The 15,896-nt window shown below is 41.4% G+C and overlaps 1 protein-coding gene across 6 annotated transcripts in view; it reads left to right on the top strand.

Moving 5' to 3' along the window:
* The window catches only part of LOC145357727 (phosphatase and actin regulator 4-like), a 184,045-nt gene that overhangs the window by 147,340 nt on the left and 20,809 nt on the right, over window positions 1–15,896 (top strand). For 5 of the 6 annotated variants that reach the window (XM_080211154.1, XM_080211155.1, XM_080211156.1 and 2 more), the window contains 3 exons: window positions 4,654–4,734; window positions 10,880–11,074; window positions 14,895–15,233. In XM_080211154.1, coding sequence (XP_080067280.1) covers window positions 4,654–4,734; window positions 10,880–11,074; window positions 14,895–15,233 — 615 coding nt within the window. The remainder of the gene's footprint in view (window positions 1–4,653; window positions 4,735–10,879; window positions 11,075–14,894; window positions 15,234–15,896) is intronic. The other variant, XM_080211158.1, reaches the window with a different exon arrangement.

Raw genomic sequence — 15,896 nt, forward strand, 5'->3', positions numbered from 1 at the left:
AGAAGCAAAACCTCAAAGGTAAGAATTGAGCCATGTGCAAATTGGCATAGAACAAATAAGATTAGAGAAATGAATGTGTGGCTCAAACACTGGTGTGCGGAAAGCGGGTTTCGGTTGTGGGGCACTGCACCAGTACTAGGCAAAGTTGGATCTGTACCATTGAGATGGTCAACAACTGACATTCTAGCAAGCCAATAACTAGGGAAGCAAAGAGGGGTTTAAATTGCATAGTGGGAGCAAGGAATCAAACTTGGGAAGATGTATGCCAAACAGTAGGACCAAAATGTGTAAGAAAGATACTAATATGGCAAATGATGAACAGACTGTGGCAGGAAGGGGAAAAGAGTATATATCTAAGAGTAAATCAGCAGGTAAGGCTAGATGCCACAAAAATAATTAAACTAAAGACACTGTGTAAACGCACAAAGCATCTGAAACAGAACAGATGATCTGATAGTGCAAAAAGAAATGAATAAGTATGACCTGATAGCCATCACAGAGACAAGATGACAGGATGAAATAGATTAGGACCTTTTAATGTTGAGGGGTATGTGACATTTAAGAAACACAGGAGGTTGAGAAAAGGTGGAAATTAATGATGGTATTAGCACATTAGAGAGGGATGATCTAAGTTCAGGAAACTAAAATCAATTTTGATTGAAATGAGAAATTGTAAGAGCAAGAATTCACTTGTGGGAGTGGCGTACAGGCATTCTAATTGTAACTACTTAGTAGGGCAGAATATAAAAGAAGAGATAATGGGGGCTTGTCAGAAAGGTACAGCGTTATTCAAATTTAAATAAGGGCAATTATGAGGACATGAAAGCAGAGCTAGCTAAAGTGACGTGGTAAATGTGCTTCGGAGGTAGGTCAATGGAGGTTCAGTGGCAGTCATTTAAAGGGATATTTCAGAATATACAGAATAGATACATTCCAATGAGAAAGAAAGAATAGCAAGGGGAGGGCCTAAAATTACTTCTGTCAAAGGGTTGCGAATGTGGAATTCAGTACCAGAGTGTGGTAGATGTCTGGACTTTGAGTAAATTTAAGGAAGAGGTGGGTAGCTAGCTTTCAGCTGGCTAGTAATATAAAGACTGATAGTAAGAGCTTTTATAGACAGTTAAATAAGAAAAGAGTTGACACACTGAACATTGGTCCTGTAGAAGGTGCATTTGGAGAATTGATAATGATTAGTAGAGCTATGGAATTAAATAGGTATTTAGCATTGGTCTTCACTCTAGAGGACACAAGTAACATCCCAGAAATAACTAAATCAGGAAATGGAAGAGAGGAATGAACTCAGGAAAATTAGAATCACCAGAGAAGAACAGTGGTATTGAGCAAATTGTTGGGTCTGTGGACTGATGTATCCCTGGGTCCAGTTGGACTTCACCCTCTTGAAAGAAATGACTAATGAGAGTTACTGCATTAGTTTTAGTTTTCCAAAATTCCTTAGATTTGAGGATGGTTCTGCTAGACTAGGAGATAGCAAATTTAACACCTTTATTTGAAAGGGAGACAGAAAGCAGGAAACTACAGGCCAGTTAGCTTAACATCTGTCAGGAAAAATCTTTGAAGCCATTATTAAATATGTTATGGCAAGGCACTTGGGAAAATTCAAGTCCATCAGGCAGCGTTAACATGATTTTGTGAAAGGGAAATCGTGTTTAACCAATTTATTGAAGTTCTTAGAAAGAGTCACATGTAATGTGGATAAAGGAAAACCAGTGAAAATACTTAGAATGTATTGTACTTAAATTTCCAAAAGGCATTTGCTAAGTTGCCACATCAAAGGTTATTGCGGAAAGTAAAAGTTCATGCTGTAGGGGGTAACATATTGGCATAGATTGAAGATTGGCATGCTAACAGGAAACACTTGGCATAAATGGTTCTCTTCCTGGTTGGCAGGATATAAGGAGCGGTGTGCCACAGGAATCATAACAGTGGCATACCACTCAATTTACATAAGTGACTTGGATTAAAGGACTCAAGATATGGTTGCTAAATTTGCTAATGACACAAATAGGTAAAGGACATGATTACATGAGTGGGCAAGCGCCTCGCAAATGGAGTGTAATATAGGCAAAAGTTAAATTGTATGTTTTGGCAGGAAGAATAAAAAGCTTATTAAAATGGTGAGGAATTGTAGAGTTCTGAGGTGCAGAGAGATCTGGATGTCTTAGTGCATGAACCACAAAGGGCTAGCATACAGGTACAGCAAGTAAAGTTAATAGAATGTTATTGTTTATTGCAAGGGGATTTAAAAAGTGGGGAGGTTATTCTTCAGTTGTACAAGGTATTGGTGAGACCACATCTGAAATCTTGTGTGCAGTATTGGTCTCATTTAAGGAAGAAAATTAGAAACAGATCAGGAAAGGTTTGCTAGAATAATACCAGGAATGGCCAGGTTTTCTTATGAGGAAAGATGAGTTTGGGTTTGCATCCCTAGAGTTGAGAAGAGGCAACTTGAGCGAGTCTTTTAAGACCCTGAGTGATGTTGACAGGGTGAATGTGGAGATTCTCTTGTTGGAGAATCAAGAACATGGGGTCACTATTTAAAAATATGAGGTCGCTCATTTAAGATGGAAATAAGAATTTTTTTCTCTGAAGGGCATGGGTCTCTGGCACTCTTTCTCCAAAGGCAGTGGAATCTTCAAATATTTTTAAGGCAGAGCCACATAGATTCTTGATTAACAAGAAAGCTGAAAGGTTAGCAAGGATGGGCCAGAATTTGGAGTTGAGGTTACATTCAGACAGCCATGATTTTATTGAATGGCAGAGTAGATTGGGTGGCTGGCTGCTGCTCCTAATTCATAGGTATGTATGTACGCATGTAATTTTGAGCCCCTGACTCAATAATGCCCTTGATGTCTGTTATACTAACCCAAGTACATGCAACTAAGATTTGTATACATGTGGCAAATCCCTGGATTAGTCATCAGTCCTCAGATCAAACTCTTGTCATGTCTTGCTCTCAGGCTTCACTATTTACCAAAGCCATGCACATTTGAGTTAACTCCAGACTGCTTTTCTCAAGTACCAACCATCTCCTTAAACACCCCTCTTCCCCCTCCACCCTTATCTCCAAGTGTGAGAAACTCCTGGTTGCCTTTAGGCTATCTTCTGCTTACTCACTCCTCTTTCCCAACAATTGAAATATCCTTTAACTCTTGACACAGCCCTGAATGCATGACCCTGTCCAGTTTCCTTTCCATCTCTTTCACTCTCTGGAGCTCTTTTCAAACTCATCGTAAATTCTTAAATTCCCTAAAGACCCTAAATTATTTCATGCAGCATATTTGTCTCAAGAATCTGAGTACAATTTAATAGTGAGTGGGTCAAGTTTCCGTGCCTTGGCCACCAGAATCATGGAAAACATCCAACAACATAGCTATGGGATTTGAATTAATTGTTTTGCAGAGTGTTTTGATCTGTGTAAAACTAGTGAAGTACTGCAGCGATAGTACTAGAAGATGATAGGCAAAGAATATTTACAAGTAAAAATTAAATATTCCAGATTCTTTCAGCTGAAAGCATGAAACACAAAGTACTCACCAGGCAGAGAACACCAGATTCAGTTCTGAAAAGTGTAATATCTGATACGCACACCGTCCAGCACTTTTTCAACTTCCTGACCTCCTGAGTACCTCTAGTATTTTCTGCTTTTGTTTCATACAAGAAGTATACACAGTTGAAGCATTTTGGTTAAAGTGATTGTTTTCTTCCTGTCTGCCAAGTAAGTCCTGTGACAATGTTGTGAAGCACCTTGTTTTAGCTTTGAAAACACTTAACAAAGCTACCAAGCCTATTATATAAGCACTGTTTCTGTAGTGTAGTGGCTAACATGTTCGCTTTGCACGTGAAAAGACCCAGTTTCGAAACCAGGCAGAAACGCTGCTTGATCTTTCTCGCCAAGCATGAGCAAAGTCTGCCTAAAGCTTTGTATGCCTTGTTATATTGAAGATGGACAGATCATAGAAAGCATAGAAACCCTACAGTGTAGAAAAAGGCCATCTGGCCCATCGAGTCTGTACCGACCACGATCCTGGCCAGACCCTACTCCCACATCCCCATACATTTACCCACTAATCCCTCTAGCCACTGCATCTCAGGACACTAAGGAGCAATTTTGGCATGGCCAATCAACTTAACCCACACATCTTTGGACTGTGGGAGGAAACCATAGCACCCAGAAGAAACCCACGCAGACACGAGGAGAATGTCTGTGTGGAGTTTGCACAATGACCCAAGCCAAGAATCGAACCCAGATCCCTGGAGCTGAGAGGCAACAGTGCTAACCACTGTGTGACCGTGCTGCCCTTGAAATCTGCTTACATTGATAGAATCACTGGATTCTAAGCATGGCGTGAGGCAACTTATTCCATTGTATCTATGTCAGCTCTTAGAAGGAGCTCTTCACTTAATCCCCTTTTCTTATATCACTTGAATTTTTATTCCTTATAAAAGCTCTTATAGCTTATGCTTCCATCACTATTTCTAGAGGGGTATTCTATGCCCTAAGAATTTTTTTAAATGACTTGTCCCAGCGCCCCTGTTTGAGTTTTTAATGTGTATTTTATGATGTCACTTAAGCGGGCTTTGGAGAAACATTTATCTGAAAGTCTGTTCATGGACATATTTTTATAATTCCAGTTTTGGACAGGAAGTTGTCTGTGAGACAGAGCAGAGCTGAACTGGTTAAGAAGGGAGTGTTGAAAGAAATTCCTGAACAAGGCAAGTATGATGTGCACAGAATTAAGAGAGGTTTGCTGTATCTGGAATTCACTAATACAGTCCAATCAAGTAATGAACTTGGGTTCTCTCCCACCCAAACTCTGTGATTGAATAGCCTTTGTATAGCAATGTATATTGTCATTGGGATTTCATTAAGTCATAACTTTGGAATTGTGAAACTTCCATGACGATTGCCACTTTATCTGTGAAAAGTACCCAGTTTTTTATTTGATTTGATTTGAGTTGTGTCTGGACAAAGGTCGATTGACCATGGTAAATTGTCCCTTAGTGTCCCAAGATGTATAGATTAGCAGAGTAAGTACATGGTGTTACAGGGATAGAATGGGGGAAGAGGGCCTGGATGAGATACTCTGTCAGAGAGTCGGTGCAGACCCAATGGGCCAAATGGCTGCCTTCTGCACTGTAGGGATTCTATGATAACGCATTTGGAGCCATACAGCATCAGGATGAAGTTCTCATGGATACAAGTCTGTCGGTGGCACCAATAAATTGGCAGCAGCAAATGAAAGCTACAGCTCCACAGGGTGGTGTGATTTTTCTTTTTATTTAAACATAAGTGCCTATAATGTTTCAGTGTTAATAGACTGAAGCCTGGTGACAACAGTAGTAGCAGTTCCTTTAACAAATCTGCTGAAGCTTTCACACTTCACGGCTGGAACTCTGTGAATGCTGCAGATCAGCTGGTAAGTAAAGTTAAATATAGAGTGAGCAAGTGACTTGGTGTGGTGTGTTTTCCTGTGACAGATCCCACAAAGTGTCAGCTTGGCTTGTTAGGAGTTCAGGAGAAACTTCTTTATCCAATAAGTAATTAGAATATGGACATTGTTGTCACACTGTGTTTAAGGCAGATAGCGTGGATGCATTAAGGAGAAAGCTGGATTTGTACGGGAAGGAGGAAAGAATAGAAAGATTCATTGATGCGTTTCAGTGAGGTAGGGCAGGAGGAGGTTCGTGTGAAGCATAAATGCTCAACCAGTTAGGATGAATGGCCGATTTCTGCACTGTGATGTAATCTGGAATGCCTGAGAGGATGGCGACAGCAGATTCAACAGTAACCTTCAAAGAGAAAAGTAGGTATAATAGCGAAAAGGAAATATTTGCAGAGATACTTAGTAGGACTAATTGGATAGTTTTTCAAAAAGCTGTCATGGGTGCGAATGGCCAAATTACCACGACCTATATTGTATGCTTCTGTGATGTTCTTTAATTGTGGAAGGCTTTGAAACTGTCAGCTAGAATCGGCGACCCTATTTCAAACTGGTCATGGAAATGTTGACTTTGTAGTTGATAAGTCTCGTGCTGTTTTCATTGTGGGTGAGAAGATCTTCTTTCAACTAATTAAGCTTCTGAAGTCATTTATACCACTACAATCATAGAATCTGATGATAGTTATAACATAGAAGGGGACCATTCATCCTATCTTGTCAATGCTAGCTCTCTAGGAGACAAACTCAACCCACTCGTCTACCCTTTCCCTGCAGCCCTGCAATTTTTTCTCTTCAGGTGTTTATCCATTTCCCTTTTGAAACCCATGGCTGATTCTGCCTCCACCATACATATTCTCAGCCAGTGCACTCCAGATCCTAACCACTTGCTTTTTTTTTAAAATTTCCTCATGATGTCATTGTTTCTTTTGCAAATCACCTTACCTCGGTGTCCTCTGATTCTCAACCCTTCCGCCAGATAACTTTATCTACTTGCCCAGAAACCTCAGAAATTTGGGCATTTTGATGCAATGCGCCATCACATTTACAGCAAAATCTATGTATTGCCCACTTCTTGCAGTCATTAAACATAGCAGACATCATCATGACTTTGGCCACTGTAGAGGCCTGTTATGGACCCTCCTTCCATCCACTAATGCTCCTGTGGAAGTGCCTTAGCACATTTTATTGCATTAAAGGTGCTGTATAAAGCTGGTGTCATGTAAAGCCAACTAATGTATCCACAACAGGGAATAGCCTTTATTTTATAAAATAAAATGTTACCAAATAGAATTTTGAACGAGTAAATCTTCACCCAAGGCAACAACCTGGCATGCCCTAGAAGTTTCTTTTGAGGAAGTTAAGATTTTACTTCATGCATCTTAACAATTGTAATATGCAGCATTTGGGGGCAAAAACAGAGTAAACCTTTTGTTTTCATTTGCAGGATGTGTGCACCACTGCAGGCCAGCATTTATTGCCCATCCCTAATTGCCCTTGAGAAGGCGGTCATAAGCTGGTGCCTTGAACCACAGCAGTCCCTGAGCTGTAGGTACACACACACACTGCTGTTCGGGAGGGAATCCCAGGATTTTGACTTGGCATCAGTGAAGGAACAGCAAAGTGTTTTGATAGAAGGAAGAGGACGAACTGTTTGCACTGGCTGGACGGCCAGTAACTAAAAAAAGAGTTAAAGTAGTTGGTAACTGAGCCAGAGGGAGATGAGAATTTTTGTTTTTTTTTACAGAGATTATGATGACCTAGAATGCATTGCCTGAAAGGTTAACAAAGTTTCAAAAATATTTCTAAAGGGATTTGGATATATAATTCAAAAGGATAGATCAAAGAACCAGCACAAGCGGTATGGGCCAAATCATGGGCTACAAGATTCTATAAATGTGTGATTGGATTCCGAAGCCAACACGTTATAACTCTTCTTCATCAAGATTGCGTTGGGTACACTTTCAAAATAATATCTTTCCAGTCCTACTCTGCAACATATTCTTTCTCCTGAGCTCTAGTTCTACCTGTTGAAATGATCTGATTGGCTTAATGCCAGCAGCCCCGAATGCCAATGATAAAAGCCATTCCTTCGTATTATATGCTGACAAACTGGTAATGGTTCAAAGGCTCTCAGAATTTACAAAATATTCATTCTCAGGATTTCTGGCATTTATTGCCTTTCCCTGGTTGCCCAGAGAAGGTGGCGAACCACCTTTTTGAGCCTCTGCAGTTGATGCAATGAAGGTGTTCCCTGTAGTGCTCTTCGAGAGTTGAAGGATTTTTGAACAAATGAAAATGCAGCAGCAGTATTTGCCCCAGGTCACAATGCTGTGAATAGAGGTGATGGTGTTCCTATGTACCTGTTGCTCTTGTCCTTCCAAATGGTGGAGGTTATGAATTTTGGGAAGTACTGTCTAAGAAATGAGTTGCTGCAATACTAGTGAAGAAGTTTTAAGAGAAGGAGGAGAATTAGAGTTACACTTAGAACTGGTACATGTCCAGAGTTCACTAGTCAGAATAATGAAAGTTTTTTGAGATTTTTGCTGGTTGGAGACTCAGTAACTTGAAAGTATAACATTTTTCCAAGGGTGGAAGAGTCGATTACTGGGGGGTATTGGTTTAAGGTGCGAGGAGCCAGATTTAAAGGAGACATACGAGGCAATTTTTTTCACACAGATGGTGATGTGTGCCTGGAATTCACTGCCGGGGGAGGTAGTGCAAGCAGATATGGTGGTGACTTTTAAGGGGCATTTTGACAAATAATGAATGCAACAGGAATTGAGTGATATGGTCCCTGGAAGGGCAGTTCAGATGGGCAGCATGACCATGCAGGCTTGAAGGGCTGAAGGGCCTTTTCTGGTGCTGTAATTTTCTTTGTTCGTTGTAAGATTTTCAAATTGATAAAACAGAGTTTAGGAAAAATTTCTTCATGCAGAAGGTTCTATGGCAGATGGATTGTCCATCCAGAAGTAGTGTTGGGAGCAAAATCCATAACTGATTTTAAAAAGGAAATAAATAGTTGAAAATGAAAATTTAAGAAAAATGCAGTAGAAAGATGGGACAAAGTGGATAACTCTTTCACAATCATGGCAGCCAAGTTGGGCTACAGGGATTTCTGTGCTGTAAAATATTTTAGTAACGTAGGAACAGAAATAGCCATTCAGCCCATTGAGCCTGCTCCATCATTATGTTGGATTATGCCTGATCATCTACCTCCACATCACTTTCCCAAGCTAACTCCATATTGTTTGATGTCATTCATCTCCAGAAATCTATCAATTTTGAGTTTGAACATGCTGAATGATTAAGCTTCCACAGCCCTCTGAGGTAGTGTGTTCCAAAGATTCACCACCTTCTCTTTAGCTCTGTCTTACATGGCAAACCCCTTATCCTGAGGTTGTCTCCTTGTTTTCAATTCACCAAACAGGGGAAACATCCTATCTACATCCACTCCATTGCACCCTGTAAGGATTTTCAAAGTTTCAGTGAGGTCATGCCTCATTCTTCAAAACTCAAAGAAATCCAGACCCAGTCTCCCCTATCTCTCCTCGTTAAGCAATCACACCATCCCATGGATTAATCTGGCGAAACTCTGATGCACTCCCTCTATGGAAAATATATCCTTATTTAGAGACAGGGACCAAATGCCTCGGAGGTCTCACCGAAGCTCTCCACAACTGCAGTAAGACTACTTTGCCCCTTCTGATTGTTTATTTGAGTTTTTCTTTTAATTGTGCCACAGTGCAGTGCTTTGGGATGTTTTCTACCTTTAAAAGAGCTAGATAATTGTACCCCATTGAAATAGAATTTGTAGTGACCAGCTGAAGATGGTTCAAGCAAAGGGAAGAGGAGGAGACTCAGCAGTTGATGAATGTCCTGGAAATTCCTGCGGATAGATGAAAGGCAGAAGATCAACTGGAGAGGGATAAATGCCCCCATCTCCCCCTCCATCCACCTCATAAATGAAATGCAGTTGTGCTTTATTCTTACCAAAGGTGTCCCTGCTGCAAATAATAATTGTTGTCAACTTGAAACTTTGTATTAATTTAGTGCATTACTTTCTGATTCAAATATGGTTGTCAACTCTTCAGAAATGTCTTGGAGTCTCTGGTATTAGAAGATTGATCTCCTGCCCATTGCTTTCTGTAACCCTGGAGTAAGATTGTAGTGAATGTTAAAAGCAAAATGATTTTTGTCATTTGTTTTATTAGTTACACATATTTTAGAGATGAAGAAGTGCGTTTGACTAGCAAGTCGATAATAATCCAATCAGTGTGATTAAAAGTCTGCACGCTTTCCATTTGACTGTAGAAGGTGGAACACTGTACAGGTCAACGTGGTGGGAGCTTGGGGGTGGGGCAGGATAGTCGCATGGTAATAGCCCAAGAAATATGTCCATCCAGAGTTGACAAACTTAGATGCATGTTGGTCTCCAAGCTTTAGGTTATCAACTAGGTGCATCAGTGATCGAATGCAGGCTGAGTCTCACTCGACTGAGTGACCATTCTGAGGACCTGGGTGCTGGTCAGATACTGTTCGCAACATCAACTCCTCCACTGCTAAAGCCAAGGAGAAATCATTGATCCGTGACTTTTTGATGCCAAAAAGAATGCAAAGAATTTCAAAGTGATCTGCTGAGGGGGCCTTGGAACATTTTAAAGGAATTGTCTCAAGCCTTTAAAGAGCCAGTGGTGTGATAGGCTAAAGCACAAAGGTATGAGCAGAATGCAGTGTGACTGGAAAAGATGGTGATGGGCACTGTTACAATGGAGACTGCCCAGATAGCAGTGGCTCTAAGCAGATTATAGAGAGATAAAGACATTGCAAAATGTAAGGCACAGAAAGGAGCTGATAAGAGGGTATAAACAAATTATCTGCAATGTCTGTTTAGTGAGTAGATACCACACAGGAATTCTTGTCATACTGCATGAGCAGTAACTTTGAGAACACAGATTGGTTATAAAGCCATTTTCTTACATGTCCCAACTCTCTCTTAGGTTTGCATTACTGGTTTGCAGAATGAGATGGTATTAAGCAGTGCCACTGATTGCCTTTAAAAGGACATAGAAGTAAGACTATTCAGCCCATTTTGCCTGTGGTGCCCTTTGAAAGAGTTGCCTAATTAATCACTCTCCTCTCTTTGCCCATGGCCCTGCAAATTTACACTTCTCGCGTGTATATCCAATTTTAGTTTCCAAGTTGCCAAGGAATCTGCTTTCATCAGCCTTCTCTGACAGTGCATTCCAAGTTGAAAACTGCTGTATAAAGAAAATTCTGCTCATCTTCCCTTGGTTCTTTTGCCAATTACTGTAAAAAAAAAGTTCTCTGGTTATTGACTCTGCTTGCACTGGAAACAGTTCCTCCTTATCTATACTCAGTCAAAAACTTACCAAACTTCTATTTCTTCCATTCTTCAGATGGGGAAATTAACAGCAAACCTGCCCAAAACAGTACACTAAAGAATGGGCACACAGTTCCTGTGGGTGAATTGTCTACCTCAACAGAGGCTGAACCAGTAACCAAGGGTGAAAAAAGATTGAGTTTTTCAAAAACTCCACAGGAAGCAGAGGAGAGAGTGAAGATCTCCGCTGAGGAACCACAAAGAATTAAAGGTAAGAAATCAAAACATTTTCTGTTTTCTTTAAAGCACTTTGTTTCATCACGTTTAAACTGTTTTAGTTCAGTAATTAAAACACCCATCTTTACTATTGTACGTAATGTATAGAATGATAAGCAAAAGAAAGGGTTGTCTCTCTTTTGTACAGTTTAAATGACACCGTATTTGAAAATTAACTTTTTCATACTTAAAGTCTAGTCAATTTCCTCCTCGCTGCATGACCCAATTAAACTATTTCACCCGGATATATTTTTTCACACTTCATGTCTGCAAGCTGTAAATATTTGACTTTGGGTGATTGGCCCACTGTTGTATGTATTCAAGCAACATCAGTACAGCAAAATACAACGGCGTTGCATAATTTATCATAACTTGTGTCGTTTTAATTTTTTTTGGTTGCAGCTTCACTGAATTACAATAAAACCAAATTTGCTGTGCAAGAGCTGGCCGTTTGAGCAGTGTGTATCTGTTGGTGCTAGCTATTATACAGGGACTGTCTAGCCTTAATTTCCTTACCTTTCCCTTTGCCTTAAAAGTATAAAGGCAGTATAAAGATTTGATTCATTTTAAACTTAATTGACTTGTCAATATATACAGTCAGTGCGTTCACTTGGTATCTGTATTTTACAACATAGAAAAACTACAGCACAAACAGGCCCTTAGGCCCACAAGTTGTGCCGAACATGTCCCTACCTACTAGGCTTACCTATAACCCTTGATCTTACTAAGTCCCATGTACTTATCCAAAAGTCTCTTAAAAGACGCTATCGAATCCGCCTCCACCGCCGTCGGCAGCCGATTCCACACACCTACCATCCTCTGAGTGAAAAACTTACCCCTACATCTCCTCTGTACCTACTCCCCAGCGCCCTAAACCTGTGTCATCTTGTGGCAGCCATTTCAGCCGTGGGAAAAAGCCTCTGAGAATCTACTCGATCAATACCTCTCAATATCTTATACACCTCTATCCGGTCACCTCTCATCCTTCGTCTCTCTAAGGAGAAAAGACCAAGCTCTCTCAACCTGTCCTCATGAGGCATGCCACCTAATCCAGGCAACATCCTTGTAAATCTCATCTGCACCCTTTCTATGGCTTCCGCATCCTTCGTGTAATGAGGCGACCAGAACTGAGCACAGTACTCCAAGTGGGATCTGACCAGGGTCTTATACAGCTGCAGCATTACCTCCTGACTCCTAAACTCAATTCCTCGTTTGATGAAGGCCAGTATACCATACGCCGCCTTAACCATATCCCCTACCTACGAAGCTGATTTGAGCGTCCTATGAACCCGGACGCCGAGATCCTTCTGATTTTCCATATTGATAAGAGTCTTACCCTTAATATTATATTCCGTCATCCCATTTGACCTGCCAAAATGAATCACCACACACTTATCTGGGTTGAAGTCCATCTGCCACTTCTCTGCCCAGTCTTGCATCCTATCTATGTCTCGTTGTAACTATCCACAATACCTCCAACCTTTGTGTCATCGGCAGACTTACCAACCCATCTCTCCACTTCCTCATCCAGGTCATTTACAAAAATCACAAAGAGCAAGGGTCCCAGAACAGATCCCTGGGGCACTCCACTGGTGACCAACCTCCATGCAGAAAAAGACCCATCTACAACCACTCTTTGCCTTCTGTAGGCAAGCCAGTTCTGGATCCACAAAGCAATGTCCCCTTGGATTCCATGCCCCCTCACTTTCTCAATAAGCCTTGCACGGGGGACCCTATCGAACACCTTGCTTAAGTCCATGTAAACCACACGTACTGCTCTTCCTTCGTCAAAGTATTTAGTCACAGCTTCCAAAAACTCAACCAGGCTCGTGAGGCACGATCTGCCTTTGATAAAGCCGTGCCGACTATTTTTGATCATACTGTACCTCTCCAAATGTTCATAAATCCTGCCTGTCAGGATCTTCTCCATCAACTTAACAACCACTGAGGTTAGACTCACCGGTCGATAATTGCCTGGGCTATCTCTCCTCCCTTTCTTGAATAGAGGAATCACATCCGCAATCCTCCGGAACCTCTCCTGTCTTCATTGATGACGTAAAGATCATCGCCAGAAGCTCTGCAATCTCTTCGCTCACTTGGGCGGCATGGTAGCACACAGTGGTTAGCGCTGCTGCCTCTGCACCTGGGACCCAGATTCAATTCTGGCTTTGGGTGCCCTTCTGTGTGAAAACATAGAAACACAGAAACATAGAAAATAGTTGCAAGGGCAGGCCATTCAGCCCTTCAAGCCTGCACTACCATTCAATATGATCATGGCTGATCATGTACTTTCAGTATCTCACTCCACCTTTCTCTCCATACCCCTTAATCCCTTTAGCCACAAGGGTTACATCCAGCTCCCACTTAAACATACCTAACAAACTGGCCCCAACAGCTTTCTGTGGTAGAGAATTCCACAGGTTCACAACTCTGAGTGAAGACAGTCTTCCTCATCTCAGTCCTGAATGGCTTACCCCTAAGAATTAGACTATGACCCCTGGTTCTGCACTTCCCCAACATCGGAACCATTCTTTCCACATCTAGCCTGTCCAAATCCATCAAGATTTTATGTTTCTATGAGATTGCCTCTCAATCTTTTAAATTCCAGTGAGCACAAGTCTAGTTTCTTCATACATCAGTCCTGCTATTCCAAGAATCAGTCTTACGAACCTCTGCTGAACTTCCTCAATAGCAAAAATGTCTTTCCTCAGAATAGGAGACCAAACTGCACACAATACTGAAGGTGCGGCCTCACCAAGGCCTTGTATAAGTGCAGCAAGACATCCTTACTCCTATTCTCAAATCCTTTTGCTAAGAAAGCCAGCATGCTATTAGTTTTCCTCACTGCCTGCTGTACTTGCAGGCGAACCTTCAGTGACTAACTGTTCCACCATAACACCGCTCTATGGTTCCCTGTTTTTTCTGTCCCTTTTTCATAAAGTGTGGTTACATTAGCCACCTTCCCATCCACTGGAACTCTTCCAGAGTCTATAGAATGCTGGAACAGTGATCACCAACGCGTCCGCTGTTTCTAGAGCCACATCCTTGAGTACTCTGGGGTGCAGAGCATCAGGCCCTGGGGACTTACTGGGTTTTAGTCCCAGCAATTTCCCAAATACAATTTCCTGACTAATAAGGATTTCCTTCAGTCCCTCCTTCATGCTAAATCCTTTGTGCCTTAGTATTTCTGGAGTTTGCACATTCTCCTTGTGTCTGCATGGGTTTCATCAGGGTGCTCTGGTTTCCTCCCATAGTCCAGAGACGTGCGGGTTAATTCGATTGGCCATGCCAAATTGCCCCTTAGTGCCAGGGAGGCAAGCAGACTAAATACATGGGATTGCTGGGATAGGGCATGGGTGAGATTGTTGTCTGTGCAGGTTTGATGGGCCACATGGCCTCTTTCTGCACTGTAGGGATTCTATGATTCTTATTTGGTTGTTCTCCATTGTACTAATGATAGCTGTGCATTGTGTAAACTATTTTCAAGGAATTGAGAAGGCCACCTTGTAATTGGATCATCATAAGCTAAAACTAAACCTTGTTCAGTGTAATAGGTTATATTCTATTGCGTTGTGTTTTCTGCCATCTAAAAAATAACCATTTTATAAAACTGACAATGTCCACATAAACATTTAGTGAATTTTTTTTACCTTTCCAGTGTAGTAATTTTGGTAGTTGTTTTCCAGTTTTTAGTGAGGGGTGTGCTCTTTTTGAATTATCAGTTCCCTTGTGCTTTTCATTGTCTCATATCAGCTCTCCCAGTTTCGTGCTTCCTCTGTCTGATGTCCGTTTTCTGCAAATTTTTTTTTATATAGCTGAGGCTGCAGACCGACGTCCAATGTCAGGGATGGAACACATACGTGATCACAAACAGGCTTTACTTCCTCCTAAAAGGCACCTGTCAGCTCCCACTCTAGAAGCCGGCGAGGGGCAAGTGAAAGATCCTGGAGCCAACTTGACCGCTGCCAAGGACGTCGCTTCCATTGTTTCCTGTTTCTCTACTTCCTGTTCCACCACTATCACCAATACCACTGACTCTTTGGCTACAGCTACAAATACTACCACCACCACCACCACCACCACCACCCCTGCTCCTGCCAAGCAGCCCCCGATTCCACCTCCAAAGCCCAACCGGAATAGCAATCCTTTGTTTGGTAAGTCTCAACGTACCACTGCATGGCATAGTTGACAAAGTAAGCAGCTGGTAGGTTTTGACCCTGAAATGGAAGGCAATTGCAGATTGCCTATGATGGATTGCTTATCCGTTACCATAACAGGTGGAGCTCAATGTAGGCAATGAAAATTCATAAAGTTTGTATTGAAGAAAGTCGAATTAGAATATTTATATTTTCTTAATGGTGAAAGGATGGGAGTTGTGGAGAGGCTAACGGGTTTAAGAATCTATGCATATAAATCACAAAAAATACCTAATTCATGGGTACGAAAAGTGATCGGAAAAACTTAAAGGAATATTGGCTTTTATCTTGGAGGACTGGAATGCACAACTGAGGAAGTGATGTTTCAATTGTACATGATGTGGAGATGCCAACTTTGGACTGGGGTGGGCACAGTAAGTTTCTCAACACCAGGCTATAGTCCAACAGATTTATTTGGTATCATGAGCTTTCAGAGCTCTGCTCCTTCATCAGGTGAATCTGAAGTGCTCCAAAAGCTCGTGATACCAAATAATCCTGTTGGACTTCAATTGTACATGGTTTTGATCAGATCCCATCTGGAGTTTGGTGAACCAAATTGTTGGGAATATATATTGGCATTGGAGAGTGAAAGCAAATGACTTACATTTACACAGCACTTTT

The sequence above is a fragment of the Carcharhinus amblyrhynchos genome, chromosome 24, assembly GCF_965287045.1.
Source record: "Carcharhinus amblyrhynchos chromosome 24, sCarAmb.v2.hapA, whole genome shotgun sequence".
In the NCBI taxonomy this organism is placed as follows: Eukaryota; Metazoa; Chordata; class Chondrichthyes; order Carcharhiniformes; family Carcharhinidae; genus Carcharhinus; species Carcharhinus amblyrhynchos.